This window comes from Primulina tabacum, chromosome 14 (assembly GCF_025594145.1).
Source record: "Primulina tabacum isolate GXHZ01 chromosome 14, ASM2559414v2, whole genome shotgun sequence".
NCBI classification, from domain to species: Eukaryota; Viridiplantae; Streptophyta; class Magnoliopsida; order Lamiales; family Gesneriaceae; genus Primulina; species Primulina tabacum.
The window spans coordinates 853,201-871,643 of NC_134563.1; the positions used below are offsets into that span (position 1 = coordinate 853,201).

The 18,443-nt window shown below is 36.9% G+C and overlaps 1 protein-coding gene and 1 long non-coding RNA gene across 2 annotated transcripts; one reads left to right on the plus strand and one right to left on the minus strand.

The window, feature by feature from the left end:
• Positions 1-1,447: 1,447 nt before the first annotated feature.
• Positions 1,448-3,802, plus strand: LOC142524717 (heat shock cognate 70 kDa protein-like). Its single transcript, XM_075628800.1, has 2 exons — positions 1,448-1,717; positions 2,102-3,802. Exons 1-2 carry the CDS (start codon positions 1,504-1,506, stop codon positions 3,739-3,741), a joined length of 1,854 nt encoding a protein of 617 aa, XP_075484915.1. The 5' UTR covers positions 1,448-1,503; the 3' UTR covers positions 3,742-3,802.
• A 6,197-nt stretch (positions 3,803-9,999) lies between these two features.
• On the minus strand, positions 10,000-11,495 carry LOC142524934 (uncharacterized). The gene is made up of 2 exons (XR_012814993.1): positions 10,911-11,495; positions 10,000-10,309 (listed from the first exon to the last, which is right to left on the minus strand). It is a non-coding gene; the product is annotated as an uncharacterized LOC142524934 (long non-coding RNA).
• Positions 11,496-18,443: the final 6,948 nt, after the last annotated feature.

An 18,443-nucleotide genomic window follows, 5' to 3' on the forward strand; every position in this document is an offset into this window, starting at 1 on the left:
TGGGTTGGTTGAGTTGGTATCTGTTCTGGAAATGGTGAGGCACAATAGGCGTCCAACGATACGTGTATGCTGAGTGCTATCAGGAAGAAGTTCACCATCGCTTGCATTGAGTTGAATCTTCGGATCTTGGAGGGGATTCCAAGAGCAGGAAATCCAGTGACTTCTAAGAGTTGAAGAGTAATTAACTTGCATCAACCACGCAGCTCCATTGGAGTTCCTACCTTTACAATGAAACACGTAGTTAATTAATTACATTCAAAAAAATAATTAGTTAATTGATTCAATAAATATATTTTATGAATTAGAAAAACTATTTTGCACTTGGAACTTATAAGCCTACTTGAGTTTTAGATATTGTTATATGCCTACGAACATGTATTGTTTAAAATAAATGTGACTCAGAATTTAAAAAATAAACAAGGCTAATAAAAACATATTTGGTGACATAGTCGTGTATTAAATTAAAATCCATAATCTCCTCAGTCGAAAAATACATTGTCATGTTTTCATGGGATGTTCAAGTTGATGAAGTATGTAAATGTTTAAATAATAATCAAGAGTTTGATTCTCCTTACCAACACTTTTTTGAACGAGCTTGTCACACTAAATGAGATAATAATGAACTCTAATAATAATTTGAGTTAACATTTTTTAGAACGGGAACTGATATAAAATCTCTCGTTAAAAGTTACTTTAAATAAAATAAACCTATAAAATTTTTCTAAAATATTGTCTTTGGTTAATTTTATTTTTCAATATAACTAGTTTTTTTTAAAAAAATATTTCAATAATATCTTTATATATATATATATTATAAAATAATATTATCATTATCTACTTTTAAAATTGAAATGAGAAATAATCCGTCTCCCAAAATATTATCTATATTTCTTGAAACAATCTTATCATTATCTTTCAATTATATCATTATCTATATTTTTTAAATTATTCTCATCATTATTTATATTTTTATGCAGGTTTGGCATGTTTATGTTAATCTTGCTACTTTCATCCATTTCTGCATATTGCGAAATTTCATTTTTTCGACTTTATGTGATTTTTTTATTTTTATTGATATAATTTTTAAAACAAAAAAATTATTTTATTTAACTTTTAAAAAATATTGTTCATAAAAATCGACTACCGTGTGTATGGAATCGTTAACAAAAATATAAAGTCGGGAAAAAATATTTTTACAGTTTTATTTTATTTTATTAAAATTCAAATTATTAATGGTTTTTTTTTATTTTTTTCCCTATACAAAACTGAAGTTTAGAAATAGTAGTAGTAATAATAATAATAATATTAAAACTAAAATTTCTGTTTAAAATATTTTTGAAATATATTATCATGCAGCAATTCAAATTTCAAGAAAGACGATATTCCCTGCACTATTGATTAAAACAAGTGACTGATAATTATTGTCACTGTAGAAACAACGAGAACCTAGAATTTGATAAGTACTCATCTATTAAGCAGCTAGCAGTATTGTGGCAGATTACCATGTCCGGGAAATGCGAAACGCCGGCGATTGGGATCGATTTGGGAACAACATATTCGTGTGTGGCCGTGTGGCGCCATGATCGGGTGGAGGTCATACCCAATGATCAGGGCAACCGCATCACACCTTCTTGTGTAGCTTTCAAAGAAACTCAACGACTCATCGGCGACGCAGCCATGAATGCGGCAGCTGCGAACCCAACCAACACTGTTTTTGGTAAGATGTGGTTGTTCCCACTTTTTTCTTTCCCGGTTATACTGAGTTATTCCGCTTCATGTTTCTGCAGAAAACTCCCTAGTTTTGCATTCACTATGAGGCGATTGATTTTGCGAAGAGTGAAATATGTTACACTAACAATTATTTGTGGCCTTGGACTTTTCTTTGCTTCCGTATCGATCTTACGTTTTTTTTGGTTTGTTTGTTAACTACCATCATCTTTAATTGATGACTGGATAATGATCTGCATATATTTATGTGCATGTATAATATTGTACGATTGCGGGGCTGTAGGATAAAATAGAAACTGCGTTGTGTGATGAGAGTTTTGCTCGTATGGTATCTGATTATCTAATTCTTCTATAAAATAATTTACTTTTGCAGATGCGAAGAGATTGATTGGCCGGAGATTCAGCGACCCTCTGGTGCAGAAAGATGTGATGCATTGGCCATTCAAGGTCGTTTCTGGTCATGAAGACAAGCCCATGATTGTGGTTACCTACAAAGATGAAGAGAAACAATTTGCTGCTGAAGAGATTTCATCCATGGTCCTCACAAAAATGAAGGAGATCGCTGAAGCTTTTCTTGGAGTTAAAGTAAGAGACGTGGTTATTACTGTGCCGGCCTATTTCAATGATTCACAACGGCGAGCGACCAGGGATGCTGGAACTATATCTGGGCTCAATGTCTTGCGCATCATTGTGGAACCTACTGCTGCTGCCATTGCCTACGGTCTTGATAAAAAGTCTAGCGTCGAAAGGAATGTGCTTATTTTCGACCTTGGTGGTGGCACGTTTGATGTCTCACTTCTCACAATGTTTGACAATGTCATCAAGGTTAAGTCAACTGCGGGTGACACACACCTTGGAGGAGAGGATTTTGATAATAGAATGGTGAACTATTTTGTGGACGAGATCTCGAGGAAGTACAAAAAGGATATAAGTAGCACACGACGAGCATTGAGAAGGTTGAAGACAGCTTGCGAGAGGCTAAAGAGGAATCTATCTTTTATGGCACATTCAACTATTGAAATTGACTGTTTGTACAATGGCATCGATTTTGAGTCTAAACTAAGTCGTGCCAAATTCGAGGAGCTAAACATGGACTTGTTTCAGGAATGCGTTGGCCATGTCGAAAAGTGTTTGCAGGATGCCAAGATGGACAAGAAAAGTATCCACGACGTGGTGCTTGTTGGTGGATCTACTAGAATTCCAAAGGTGCAACAAATGCTTCAAGATTTCTTTAACGGCAAGGAGTTGTGCAAATGTATTCACCCTGATGAGGCTGTAGCCTATGGTGCAGCGGTTCAAGCAGCGAATCTGACTGGTCAGGGTAATCAAGAGATTCAAGACTTGGTGGTGTGGGATGTCACCCCTCTCTCTCTTGGTGTGGGTGTTACAGATGATGAAATGAGTATAGTAGTTCCCCGCAATACCACAGTTCCTTCTAAAACGGAAAAGAGGTTCACCACTCGTTCCGATAACGAAACAGCTGTCACGTTTTCGGTGTATGAGGGTGAAAGGGCAAGAGCAAGTGATAACATTCTGTTGGGTAAATTTGTCTTGTCTGGCATTGCTCCTGCACCGAGGCACGTCCCTAAATTAAAGGTGTGCTTTGATATCGACTGTAATGGTATCTTGATTGTTTCTGCCGAAGACGAAAAAACCAGTAATGCAAACAGCATCGTTATCAACAATGTGAAAGGCATGTTGTCCAAGGATGAGATTGGTATACTGTTGGAAGAAGCCGAGAGATATAAGTCCGAAGACGAGGAGCTTAAAAATATGTTCAAGGCAAAGAATCTCTTGGAGCATTATGTTTATAGCACCAGAGCTACTGTCATGAACAAAAAGCGTGCTCTCCAATTACCAGTTACTGATGCTGAAAAGATAGAAGATGATATCAGATGTGCTATCCGGTGGCTGGAAGAATACAAATTCGCCGGAGCAGACGTGTTTGAAGATAAAAGGAAGGAGTTGGAGAGCATGTGGAATCCTATTATAACAAAATGCACCGCATTCTGATCTAGCTTGAAAGATTGCATTTTTTTTTTTTGATTTGCAAGTATTTTGCATAATTGGACGTATTTTTGCTTCGGAATTATTATGCATGCATAATTCGACTGATTTTTCTTTTGTTTTTGGTAAGGTGTAATTTTTCCCGGTTTTGTTCCTTCCGGCCGGTTATGCTGTGTTCTTGGGCTTCATTTTTCTGAAGTAGATAACATTCTTGCATGCTATTAGTGTTGTCGGGTGTTTGAATATAGAAAGGAAAAAATAATAAATCTGGAGGACAAAATATATATATCAAAATGCAATATAGTTGTAATTGATTTCAATAGAATTATTGCTTTACAATTCTATTGATTTTACGAGGCACTCACAAAATTTTTGTTTTCTCTCAATTGTTTTCTTGAACTAGTAGAGAATTACATACTATATTTATAAAAGAAATTCTTAATATTGTTTTCAATGGTCCTTACCAAGATGAAGGAGATTTCAGGAAGCTTTTCTTGGATGTGAAGTTAAAAATGTTGTTATTACTGTGCCTGCCTTCTTCAATAGTTCTCAGAGGCGAGCGACTAGGGATGCAGGATTAATCATTTCTGGGTTCAATGTCTTGCGTATTATTGTTGAACCAACTGCTGCAGCCATTGCCTATGGTCTCTACAAAAAGTCTACCGGTGAAAAGAATGTCCTTATATTCGACCTTGGTGGCCTCACTCTTGATGTTTCTCTTCTCACAATGATGGAGAGTGTCTTTAAGGTGAAATCAGCTGCGGGTGACACACACCTTGGAGGAGAGGATTTTGAAAACATGAATTGTACAACATTTTGCGGATGAGCTAAAGAGGAAGTACAAAAAGGATATAAGCGACAAACCTCAGTGCGTTGGAAAATGTGAATGTACGTAGATGTATCATAATCAGTGATGTTAAAGGCATGCTGTCCTTGGATGAGATTGATAGAATGTTGAAGGAAGCAAAAAGATTCAAGTTGGAAGATGAGAGGCATAAGAAGCGAAGAATTCTCTGGAAAACTATATCTATGGAACCCATGCTACTGTTATAACAAAGAAACATGCTTCTGAATTATCAGCCATCGACGCCAAACAACAAATCGAAGATGAGATAAAGACGGAAATCCAGTGTTTGGATGAACATAAATTTGAGGAAGCAGACGTATTTGTGAACAAAAGAAAGGAATTGGAGAGTATTTGGAATCACACCATTGCAAAATGCAGCAGTTAGGGACAAAGGCCAGCTTGGTGTTATTCTGGATTCAAATATGTCATCTTCTTTATGATTCAAGCTTTGATGATTTTAAGGTTTTGATGACTTGGGGTATTACGTGTAGTTTAACGAATTTTGGTTTTTGAATTGAATTATGAGATTGATTCAATAATTTATTTGGAGAGATGGATGAAATTAATTAGTTCATCTCTTTTCTCTCAATTGATTCAATAATGGAAATACCTGAAATTTTAAAATTGAACAAGTTGCGTACATTTAAGTAAGTTTATTGATCCGGCACGACGTTTTTTGGTGCATAATTAAATTGATATATTTTTTAAAAATTCAAAATCAGATAATGCAGATTGTCTACTGCATACTCGCGCGGTAGTTAGTTAATTTAATTTGTTAATAATAGTAATTAATTAATTATTGGAAAATGTGAATGTAGATGGATCATATATAACTTATTTGGCGTGAATCATATGATTATAATGATGCATTAAACTAGAAAGAGTAGGACCAATTTATTTTCCTTAATAATAATGATGATGATAATAAACAATTACGTTAATTTCAAAAACCAATATATATATATATATATATATATATATATACTAAGCATAAATTCCACAAACTACGTAGTACGTACTTTTTCTATTCACAGCAGTGCATGCATGTCCTTGTAGCATGTGCAAGGGACGAGGAAGCCTCGCCTCTCCAAGGAGAGAGAAGAAGCAGACGGATCTTTCTGCGTGCAAGATGTTGGAAAATCTCATTTAATTTAAAGTTTGAATGAACATTGTATAATGTGATGGTGTATTTTTGTTTTCTACGTTCTTGAGTTAACGCGGACTTTTGAGTCTCAACATTCTTGAGTTAATGTGCATTTTTGATTCTCTACATTCTTGAACGATTTTTGGTATGTCTTTTTGAGACTATAATAAGTGTGTTTATTTTCTCAATCAACACACACACAAAAACACATACTCGAAATCTCATTCAAACATTTTTTTACATTTCATATTGGTAGCAGTTCATTTGGCATCCATTGAGTTTTGGTGATAAAGTGAAGGTACGGTTTGAGTTCACCGGTGTAGTGAATTTATGCTTAATTCGCTACTGGTTCAATAGTTATATCCTGTAAAATATATGTTTGAATTGATCCTCAAGCACCGCATGGAGAAGAAAACTGTGTTAAAGGAAATTGTACTTTGTTTTATGCATATATCAGTTTGTTTGTTTAATTATTTTTCTCATACAAATTATTTTTGTTCGATTATATTTTTGGTGTTATTCTATTATATGTTGCAATATATTTGGGTGTTAGTTTTTTATGGTCTATATATTAGTGCAGCAATTTTGACAGACAAACTCTCTTCAGAGTGTGAGGTTCATCAACTCCAGGAGAAAATTGATTAATTTATTATCGATTTATTTTGTTTTAATTCGATACTAGACCTACTGTATCTAAGGTTGGTTTTTTTATATTCAAATCAAGTTGTAAATTTTGGTTTGTAATTAATCACATTCATTTCATGTATTTTGTATTGGTTATATTATTTTTGCTAACAATCTTAAAACAGATTTGGTATACTCATTACGTGATTTGTTAAGTTAGGGCTACTTATTCGAATGACTCGATTGTGACAAAGGTCACTCCCTCAGTTATCATGGTCACTGCTCATGCAGCCACGATCCCTGTGAGCCATGTTGATAAGCTGGAGAAATTCAACGAGTCGAATTTCAAAAGGTGACAACAAAATATGTTCTTTTATCTCATTGTCTTGAAACTAGGAAGGTTCCTCACCGAGGATGCTCCCAAACCAGCCGAGGTTGACGGAGATGCGAATACTACTAGTCATATTGATGCATATCATCATTCAGATTTCTTTTGTAAAAAATATATAATGAATGGTCTTGCTGATTCGCTAAACATTGTATATAGTGAAAAGGAGAGGACTCGAGAATTTTGGGAGCCTCTGGATCGAAAATACAAAATTGAGGATGTTGGGGCCAAGAAATTTATTTTTGGCTGATTCTTGAACTACAAGATGGTCGACTCCAAAACGGTAATCAGTCATGTTCAGGAACTCCAAGTAATCCTGCATGATATTCACGAGGAGGGCATTGTGTTGTGTGGAACTTTCCAAGTAGGCGGCTATCATTGAAAAATATGTTTTCGGTTTAGAATAATTTCAATAATTATCTGAAGCACAAACGAAAGGAGAAGAATGTGGAGGAAGTGGTTTTTAGCTTCTTATTGAAGAAACAACAAGGTGTCGAAAATAAGGTTTCTCAATCCTGTTGTGGCTAAGACCAATATTTTCGAACACGGACAAAGCTTGAAGGTAAAGAATTTTACTGGTGACGGCTCTAAGATTGGGACCTAAGAAAGATATGTTCAAAATTTCCTGGAAAGTGCTACAATTGCGGCGGTCCGGGCCATAAGGCTCTGAATGCAAAAATCCACAAAAAAAATAGGTGAGGTTGATCTTGTGGAAGAAATATCTAAGGAAGTTTCATATATGAACCTATGCACTATCATTTTTGAAGTGAACCAGGAAGTGATGGATCGACACTAGTGCCACTGATCATGTTTGCTCCGATAAGAAAATTTTTGCATCTCTAGATGAATCAAAGGATGATGAAAAACTGTTTATGGGAAATTATGTTACCTCATATATCAATGGACAAGGGAAAGTGATCTAGAAGATGACGTCTGAAAAGAGCTCTCTCAACAATATGTTGTATGTGCCAGAGGTTCGAAATAATTTAGTGCCCAATTCACTTTTAAACAAGCATGGTTTCACATTGTCTTTGAGTTAGATAAGGTTATTTGTCTAAGAATCGAATATTTGTCAGCAAAAGTTATGTAAGTGATGGTCTGTTCACACTCAATGTAATAAATATTAAGCATGTGATTAATGAAATGAATTCTTTTGCCTACTAGTTTGAATCTTCCAATTTGTGGCATGATAGATTAGGACATGTTAATTATGATATTATTCGTAGATTAATTAACTTAAAATGAATTCTTACATTTGGAATCAATAAACAACACAAATGCGTGTTCAGACAAAACTAACAAGATCATCTTTCCAAACCATTGAAAGAAATAATGAACATCTTGATCTAATCACACGGACATATGTGATTTAACAGGAGTGCAAGCATATGGCAAAAATAAATATTTTATCACCTTTGTCGATGATAGCACGAGATTTTGTTATGTGTATCTTCTCAAAAATCAAGATAAATCCATTGAAAAATTTGTCATGTACAAAAGTGAAATTGAGAATCAACTTAACAAGAAAATTAAGATGCTAAGAAGTGATCGTGGAGGTAAATGAATTATCATTTTTTGAGTTTTGTGCTCATCACGATATCAGACACAAAAGAACCACAATTTATTCTCTTCATCAAAATGACATTGCAGAGAGAAAGATCGCATTTTGAAAAAATGATGAATGCACTGTTTTTGAGTTCTGCTTTACCACAGAACATGTGGGAGAAACTGCTTTAACTTAAAATTACCTTTTAAATAAGTTCCCCGGAAGAAGCTAAGATAAAATTCCATATGAGTTACGAAAATGAAGAACTTCTTCCTACCAATACTTACGAGTGTGTGGGTGTCTTTCCAAGATACCAGTACTCAGTCCAAAGAAGTTTAAGATATGAACAAAAACTGTTGATTGTATTTTCATTGGATATGTATGGAACAGTATCACTTATCATTTTCTTACACGAATCTCATATACTTGATATTCACAATAATACTACAATATAATTAAGCAGTACTTCATGTGTTTCCACGCAAATCTAAGAAAGAATCAAGTTCTTCTATAAGATCAAATGAGATAGGAAATTAGTGAAGTTGAACGCAAACATAAAAAGAAAGCTAGTAAATCCTTCCGAGGCAATCTGAAATATAATCCATTTACAAATCCATATTAGGAATTATTGAATTTTCCTCTTGGAAGCAAACCACTAGGTTGTAAATTTGTAGTCACGAAAGTACTTCACAAGGCAATTCTAGACCTAAACATGAACTTTTTGAACTAAAAATTGCAAAAACTAGTGCCTGTAAATATAGAGTTGTAACACATGAACTCTATTGCGTTTTCATATTTTCGATCTTCTTTAGATTCCAAGATTTCTACCTCAGAAGAATAAACCAGTGTTCTTACCAAAAATGGTGTTGGCAGGTTTCGAGGCCGCTACATTCATGGCTGCATCGCCGACGAGATGTTCGTTTCTTCGAAATATACACAAGAAGGGCGTGATCCGGTTGACCTGATCATTGGGTATGATCTCGGCCCCATCATGGCGCCACACGGCCACGCATGAATATGTCGTTACCAAATCGATTTCAATCGCACGTGAAGTGAGGAAAACTGAAGGAGATTTTATATTTAATAGTGGCGGGAATTGGCTTTCTTTAAAGATAATCTATATCAATCTCCTTTCTCCCATGACCCATATTAAAATGGAAGTCGAACTCCATGGCATTAAGATTATTATTATAAAAATGAGTATCAAATCCAAAATTAATGGTTCGTTTTTATTTACTATTCTCTTATAATTTTGCATTCGACAAATAATTATCAAACAGTAGTTTATTAACACCATAACCTATACATAATGTACACCAGTAATTCACGCACATGATTGATTATTCGCATGTGTATACTAAGTATATTTTTACTCAAAAATATTATATTTACTTTTTCTATAAAAAAAAAACAGTTTTTAATCTTTATTACATTAAAATAACATATCCTATACTTTTTATACCTAAAAGAATAGATAAGAATTAATAAATGTTTCAGAAATTTAAACATATGGAAAGTGAATGGATATGGGTATGTCTTATTATTGTTAAAAATTCAAATGTAAAGGAATAAAGGAAATAATTTAGCATGCAGTTTTATGAATTCTTGAAAGTTGATGACCAACACAACAAACTAGTAGACAAAAGAAATACTCTCTTTGAATTTTATTTTGTGTGTTTTTTTTTAACGGCACCTCATTTTTTCACAGAAATTACTATAATAATAAAGGTGAAATTGAATTAAAACATGAAGGATATAGAATTTTTCACCAACAAAATTTAGATATAAATATCAATAGTCATAAAGAATATAGAAGTTTTTGCCAATATCAATAGTCATGATGCCTCCAAGGAAACGAAGTCTGGAAGGCAATACAAACCTACCAATATAACTCAATGGTATAAGAGGTAACTAATAAGATTTCCCGCAGTGTATTAAGCTTCCAGCTCCTAAGAAAAGACCAAAAACAGCAGCACTGCCCAGTGTTGTTTGTCCAATGTATCTTACTTTGAGAAGACCTGGAACCTGCATCGAGATAAAAGCAAACAAATTATGTTCGAGTTTTTGCACAATTGCATTGATTTATTATGAATGAGTAATGCTAACGTTGAGCTATGACAAGTGCATCGAATGCAAAAAGGCTATTGGACAAAGGCATCTTTGAGAAGCATGCAATAGAGAAGAAAGACCAACGAAGCTAATTGCAACTAGGCATCTTTGAGAAGCCTGTTTTTCTGTTTTTTATTTTTATTTTTGGAGAGATTAAGAGAAATTTCCCATTAAATCCTGAAAAGTTTTATGTGTGGGAGAAATTCCCTTTCTCTCACTCGCACCTGCATCAGGCTTTCAGCCCAAGGCTACGAGTAAACATGAAAAACCCAACCAACACTATGGAACACATCGTGCAATTTATTTTGAATTCTTGTCACGAAGCACATCGCATGAAACTTATATAAAAATTAGCTTGAAGCTATTCATTTTAGGAGTTCCTAATGAGTGATGATCTGTATTTATGACTTATAATGGAAGAATTCAAAAGTTTATAAGAAAGAAAATCAAAATGACAGAAGTTAGATTCAAAATACACAGCATGATTTCTTCACTAACAAGAAAATAAAGACAATACCTTGTATCTAATAGCCTCATAAGTTCCATAAACAGCACCTGCAGACAATAGCATACATCAGATAATATACTAATAAAAACAGATGATTACCGAAGGCGTGATTCACAAACTGAAAATTAATTGCACTGAATTTATGAACCAAAGCAAGAAACAACAATGAAGCTTGACATATGAAAGTACTTTTGATGTTCAAGTTCAATGTGATTCAATATCAATAGAGAACATTTGGTCACGAGGAAAATGCTAAAAAAGCCTGTCTCAAAACATAGAAAGCATGAACTGATACCTCTTCTCCAGTTTTCCTCCATAAAAAATACCCAAATTTATATCAAGCACGAACAATTATGTAAATGGTAATTCCAGAGCAAAGGTACAATCATGTGAGATGTTATCCACAAGAAATATTTGTCCCTGGGCGCAAAAAAATTGTTCAAAGACTGAAGATAACAGTAGGAAAATACAAAGTTATAAACATCTTTTCAATAGGGTTTATGAATTACAGCATTACAACTCAAAGAATGAACGGGGAGAAATTATAATTATATGTTACCAACCGAGTTACCGACAGCAATGCCGGCTGTTACCCGCGCTCCAACGGCGCCAAAAGAATGGACGATGAGATCAAATCTGCTATCCTATGGTTGGATATATGAACACAAACTACAAACTACAAAAAAAAAAAAAGTTAGAATGTATTCGGAATCCTATTATTAGGAAGAGCCGGTTAAAAGGAAGAAGTGAATAAATTTGTGTTTCCTCTCTTCTTTTTAATCAATTTTGTATTTATGAAATCATTTTAAGCATACTTAGAACGACACTTAATATGGTCAACTTACGATTAAAAAGAAAATGACAACGTTTCTACATTTTCATGTTTCCAACTAGTGATGTTTTTATACATCATGCCTTATGATTATGATGTTTAATTATTTTAAACAAGATTTTTTAAAAACTATTTTAGAACATCGAATTTTGTTGTCAAAATAGCACTTTGTTTGGAAATTATCCCGAAGCGATGCCGATCACGATGATAATAGCACCCAAAAAATGCGGAATAAAATAACCAACAAGAAAACAAAGATTTACGTGGTTCACCCAATATAGGCTACGTCCACGGAGCACTACAACTTTTTACTGGAAGAAATATTACAACAAGTGTATACACCAATACACTCCATATTTCTCACTCCCAAACCCCGAGTATACCGAGAAAATAATTTCTCTAACTCACACAAGAGAATTTCCGCACTCAAGAAAAAAAATACACTTTTTTCTATGCACTCTCTTTTTATCAAAGCTGAAAAGCTTTTGATTTTGAGATACAATAACTGAAGGAATTGAGTTCTATTTATAACTAAAACCCTCAATCATTTTTGTAAACTTTCCGATGTGGGATTCCAATTTCTGAATATTTTATTTTGACGTGGGCTCCACCTTACCTAACATTTCTCCCACTTGAAGACTTGATTTCAATCATGTCTTCACACCATCATTGCAGCAGCTCATATATCTCCATTTATACTTGCAGTCCGACTGAAGTTGAACACAACTTCAGTTTGTCAATGGTTACTGTCTTTGTGAGCATATCGGCTGGATTTTTACTTCCAGGAATCTTCTCCAGCATCAAGATTCCATCTTCCAGCACTGATCTGATGAAATGGTACATAACCTGTATATGCTTTGTCCTAGCATGATAAACAGGATTTTTTGCTAAATGAATAGCACTCTGACTGTCACTGTAGTGCCCAGATTCAGTACACGTATAACTCATGCATTTATTTAATTATTAAAGCATTTATTTAAGTTTAAATTGAGTTTTTAGCCATGCATGATTTATTTAAATGCATTATTTTAAATTAATTATGTTTATGTGATGCACGTTAAAATGTTTTTCGAGTTTCATGTTTCAGGCGATTACTCGAGGCGGGATCGAGGAAAAGACCGGTGACGATTTTGGCAATTTAAAATGTGGTATTTTACTTTAAGTTGAGGTTGGAGCATTTTAACTAATTTATTAAGTTGGTAGTATTTTAAAGCCTAATTTTATTTACTCAGTGATTTTAGTGTTTGAAACTTTTAAAGTTAGCACTTTGGGTGTGTTAATCTTATAAGGGAATTTAATTAAGAGTGTTAGTATTTTAAATAGTTTTATTTATTATTTAATTAAGCAATTTTTCCCTAAATTACTAATCACACACATACACACACTTTTACACATACCTAGAACCGATCAAAACACACACACACTTATTTCATTCAGTTTTTATTACTTTTGAGAGGAGAATTACTAGGGTTCTTACTCCTAGAAGCAGCCTCCCCATACCTCTATATTTCCTAGCGAGTTTTCGTTGGTTTTCTTCAAGAATTTTAGCGCCAAGTTCGTCCCGGATCGACCCTCACTCCGTCTCCGCTTCGGTATCGTCGTTACGGTATTTTAAATATCAAAAGGCACGTAATTCTATTATTTATGCATCCATCTCGTCATATTATGCGTTGCGTTGTTATTTATGTGTAAAAATTCATGGGTGTCGTTCGTTGTTTGAGCGGAAAACGATTTGGATCAGTTTTGAAATAAGTTTAGATCTCAAATCCCGTTTTTGCTGTTCTTTTGAAAACTGAGATTTTTCGGTCAGGATTCTGAGAAAACTGTTCAACGTGAAAATTGTAGAATTTTTTGATACCTTTGATTTGATATAAAATTCAAAATATTTGGATAAAAATTGAGTGAGTTATGACGTTTTTTGTGGGACTGCTCAAACTTCGTTTTTCAGAAAATTATGTGTTGATGCGTTTTTGAGATTTTATTGTTGCAGGCTTCGTCGGGAATTGACGGATGATCGTTGCTGCTGTCTAGGTATGATTAGTATGATGTCGGGTTATTATTTGACATGTCTTTCGGTGTTGTTAGGCACTCGAATACACTAGAAGTCGTAGGAACCGATTTGGTGTCAATTGTCACGTTTTTGAATTGTATGTGTCGTAGAGGTGAACGTCGTTGCTTTGGGTGCTTGTATGTAATTGGTTCGATGTTTTGGCATGTTAGGATGTGTCTCGAGGTGTCGGTTCTTGGTCCGTACAAACGAGTCTAGAATATTAAGCATGACACGTACAGGATTTTCGTGAGTTCGCGTCCAACGAGAATACACGGACCCGAACACGGACCCTGGCACGGGGTCCGTGTCTTTGTCTATTCTTGATCGTCATTTTTGCGCACGGACACGGACCAGAGCACGGGGTCCGTGCCTTTGTATTCTTTACGGTGTCAATTTGCGCACACACACGGACCCGTTACACGGACCTAAACACGGGGTCCGTGCCTTCCTCCTTCTGCACGACACATTTTAGCGCACAAACACGAACCCCTACTCAGACCTAGGCACGGGGTCTGTGTCCTTCATACTTTGGGAAAAATTTTTATAGCATGTTCGGGGTTTGATGTCATGGTTTAGTACGATGATTTACAAGGTCGGGTCATGGAAATTTTAGAACGTCCTAAGGAATTGAATGAACTCGTAAGTAAGCATGATTACCTACGTCTAAGTTATGCAAGTTAAGCATGTAAATTCATGATTAGTATGTGCAGCAACGGCCCCAATCGAAGTCCAACGAATCTCTCAACGCCAAGTAAGTATGTTGACGTGCAAAAGAAAATATTTCAAGTCTTTTTGAGGTATGCTAAATGTCTTGTGATCAAATTATGATTGGGTTTGGAAGTCGGTGAACGTGGCCGAGGACCTCTCCACCCCGTTAAATTATGAACGGGTTTAGATCGTGATTGGATAGCGTTAAATCATGAACGTGGACCAATCAGCCCGTTAAATTATGAACGGGGATCTCATGTATGTGGCAGTGGATACGTCCCTGTCATCCCAGTATTGTGGTTTAGTCTGATCAGGTGAATTATGTTATGGGTCACTTGCTTTGAAACATCCTCTACGCAAAATGATGAAGTTATGTATGTTCATGTATGCAAGCACGTTTAAGAAAAGTTTATGTTGATGGCACGTCTAAGTATGTATGTACGTATGTTCAATTTTATTATGCAAGTTCAAGTTTTCAGTATGTATGTCCTATTTTAAAGTTGCATGTGATTTTATTATGTACTACTTGTTACTTCAAGTTTACATGTGTTGAGTCTTTAGACTCACTAGACTTGATCGATGCAGGTGAGGAAGTTTATGAGGAGACCGAAGGTGGGGACCGAGGAGCAGGCTTGGACTGAGCGGGAGGCTAAACCCGAGGACCGCCATGTTTTAAGCTTTATGAAAATATTGAACACTTTTGTCAAACCTTAACTTTCAAATCTGTTGTTGCGACAACTTGTGAGGCGTACACTTTATTTATTTTAGCAAATTTTGAATGTTCACGTTTATTTAAGAAAAATTTTAATTCTTCCGCAAATTTTGAGTAGTAAAAGTACGATACGTTACAGTTGGTATCAGAGCGGTGTTCTTGTAAAGGGTTATGCCTACTGCCAGTCGCAAAAAGCTCACGAAGTCATACCTCAAGTCTGTAAGTTTTAAAGTTTTGAATTATGTTATGTAGTAAGCGCATTGTCATGATTTCAGCATGTTTAAATTTTTGAGTTCAGAGTACGTGCATCTATGTTATTGTTATTATATATTCTTGCATAGTGGGTTTACGTGTTGGGTAAATGGTTGGAACAGAATGCCTCCTAGACGTGTGATCGACCGTGAAGCAAGGGATGAGGACAGAGAGCCTCGATAGGAGAGAAGGGACGCTCCTCCACCTCCACCGCCAGATATGCAAGCACAAATGCTGGCAGGAATGACTCAGTTCTTCGCACAGTTTGCGAGGAACCAGACTGCAGTAGATGCGGGGGAGAGGCCCAGACCGGAAGCAGTGTATGAGAGGTTTAGGAGGATGAATCCTAAGGAGTTTTCGGGTACCACTGACCCGATGGTAGCTGAGGGATGGATTAAGTTCATCGAGATAATCTTCGATTTTATGGAACTGACCGATGCAGATAGGGTCAGGTGTGCCATGTTCCTTTTGTCAAGGGACGCCAGGTTGTGGTGGGAGAGTGCGTCCGTGGCAGTCAACTTGCAGGTGTTGCCTTGGAACGGTTTCAAGGAAGTCTTCTACTCCAAGTACTTCACTGAGGAAGTACGCTCTCGTCTAACAAGGGAGTTTATGACGTTGAGGCAGGGAGACAGCAGTGTGGTAGACTTTGTGAGGAAGTTTGAGAGGGGGTGTCATTTTGTACCCCTGATAGCTAATGATGCCCAGAGTAAGCTGAGGCATTTCATGGATGGGTTGCGGCCGGTCTTGCGCCGTGACGTGCGAGTTGCTGGTCCTACTACTTATGCAATTGCCGTGTCTAGAGCTTTGGCGGCAGAACAAGACCATAGGGACATAGAGGCGGACAGGCAGGGCAAAAGGCCCTATCAGGCACCACCGCAACAACAGCAGCATCAGAGGCCCCAATTTAAGAAACAGTATCAGGGGCCACCAGGGAAGAAACCTTATCAGGGACCACCAAAGGGCAAGGGTCCGATTCAGCAGCAGGGGGCGCCTCAAAAGCCCGGTAATTTCCCAGTGTGTCAGAAGTGCAATCGCTAGCATCCCGGACAGTGCTTATGGGGATCCGGGAAATGTTTTAAATGTGGAGCTACTGACCACATGCTGAAAGAGTGCCCACAGTGGAAGCAGCCAACTCAGGGCAGAGTGTTCGCCATGCATGCACAGGAAGCGAACCCAGACACGACTTTACTGACAGGTAAACTTTTATACCTAAGCTCAGTATTATTTTTCTTTGCATGTGGAATTTTACTTGGGATTATTAGTGTGATAGTGATATTTTTGAGTGACTTGGGATATTAATTTTCTACTATGCTTAGGATTAAATGTTAGAATTTTGGGGATATAAGTTTGTGTTGTGCTAACGTCTCTCAGGAAATATTTTCATTAAGAGATTAGCCACTCAGGTCTTGATAGATTCAGGAGCCACCCATTCTTTCATTTCGGAAACATTTGCTAGTCACTTGGATATCAAGACCATTGGACTCGACGTGAATTATTCCGTGACAGTCCCATCAGGGGAAGAACTGTCAGCTACTAGTGTGGTCAGAGACATTGATCTAGAATTGCACGGCCACCTGGTGTATGCTGATTTGATTGTCTTGCCGATGCAAGAATTCGAAATTATTTTAGGAATGGACTGGCTGACGAGGAACAGAGTTCTGATTGATTTTCAGAAGAGGTCAGTATTGGTTAGACCGCCGGGCATGGAGCAGTTTCTTTTTGAACCAGCCAGATGGAGAAGTTTTCCCTCGCATGATCTCTTACACTCAGGCTAGGAGACTTATTTCTAAGGGGTGTCAGGCCTTCTTGGCCAGCATTATTTCTGCACCTGACATACCCACTCCGTCTTTATCAGAGGTGCCAGTAGTCAGAGACTTCCCAGACGTCTTTCCTGACGATGTCACAGGCCTTCCACTAGATAGAGAGGTGGAGTTAGTACTATTGACCTCATGCCAGGCACAGTGCCAATCTCTAAGGCACCGTACCGACTAGCTCCAGCTGAAATGTTAGAACTCAAGCAGCAGATTCAGGAGCTTCTCGACAAGAAGTTTATCCGCCCTAGTTTCTCACCGTGGGGCGCACCAGTGCTCTTTGTGAAGAAGAAAGATGGGAGCATGAGACTGTGCATCGATTACCGAGAGTTGAACAAGGTAACGATAAAGAACAAGTACCCACTACCTAGAGTCGAAGACTTGTTCGACCAATTGCAGGGAGCTACAGTGTTCTCTAAGATAGATCTTCGATCAGGGTATCACCAGCTGAAGGTGAAAGAGGCAGATGTTCACAAGACAGCCTCCTAGGACCAGATATGGGCATTACGAGTTCATAGTGAAGCCGTTTGGACTGACGACTGCTCCAGCAATTTTCATGGACCTCATGAACCGAGTATTTCAGCCTTACCTTGATCAGTTCGTCATAGTATTTATTGACGACATTCTCATTTACTCGAAGAACCATGAGGAGCATATCCAGCATTTGAGGACAGTGTTGCATGTTTTGCAGGGCCGCAAGTTGTTTGCGAAGTTCAGTAAATGTGAGTTTTGGTTGGAGAAGGTAGCCTTTTTGGATCATATCATTTCTAGCAGTGGAATTGAGGTGAATCCAATCAAGGTAGCGGCAGTTAAGTATTGGGTTGAACCGAGGAATGCTTCTGAGATCCGCAGTTTTCTGGGCTTAGCCGGTTACTACCGTAAGTTCATTCAGGGGTTTTCTTCGATAGCAGTGCCACTCACTTCACTGACCAAGAAGAATGCTAAGCTTGTGTGGAGTGACGAGTGTCAGAAGAGTTTCGATACTTTGAAGCAAGCTCTTGTTTCAGTACCAGTGTTAGCCATGCCAACGGGGAAAGGTGATTTTGTGCTATACACCGATGCATCTAAACTCGGTTTAGGCGCAGTCTTGATGCAGCAGGGTTGGATGATAGCTTATGCTTCCAGACAGTTAAAGGTACATGAGAAGAATTACCCGACGCATGATTTAGAATTAGCC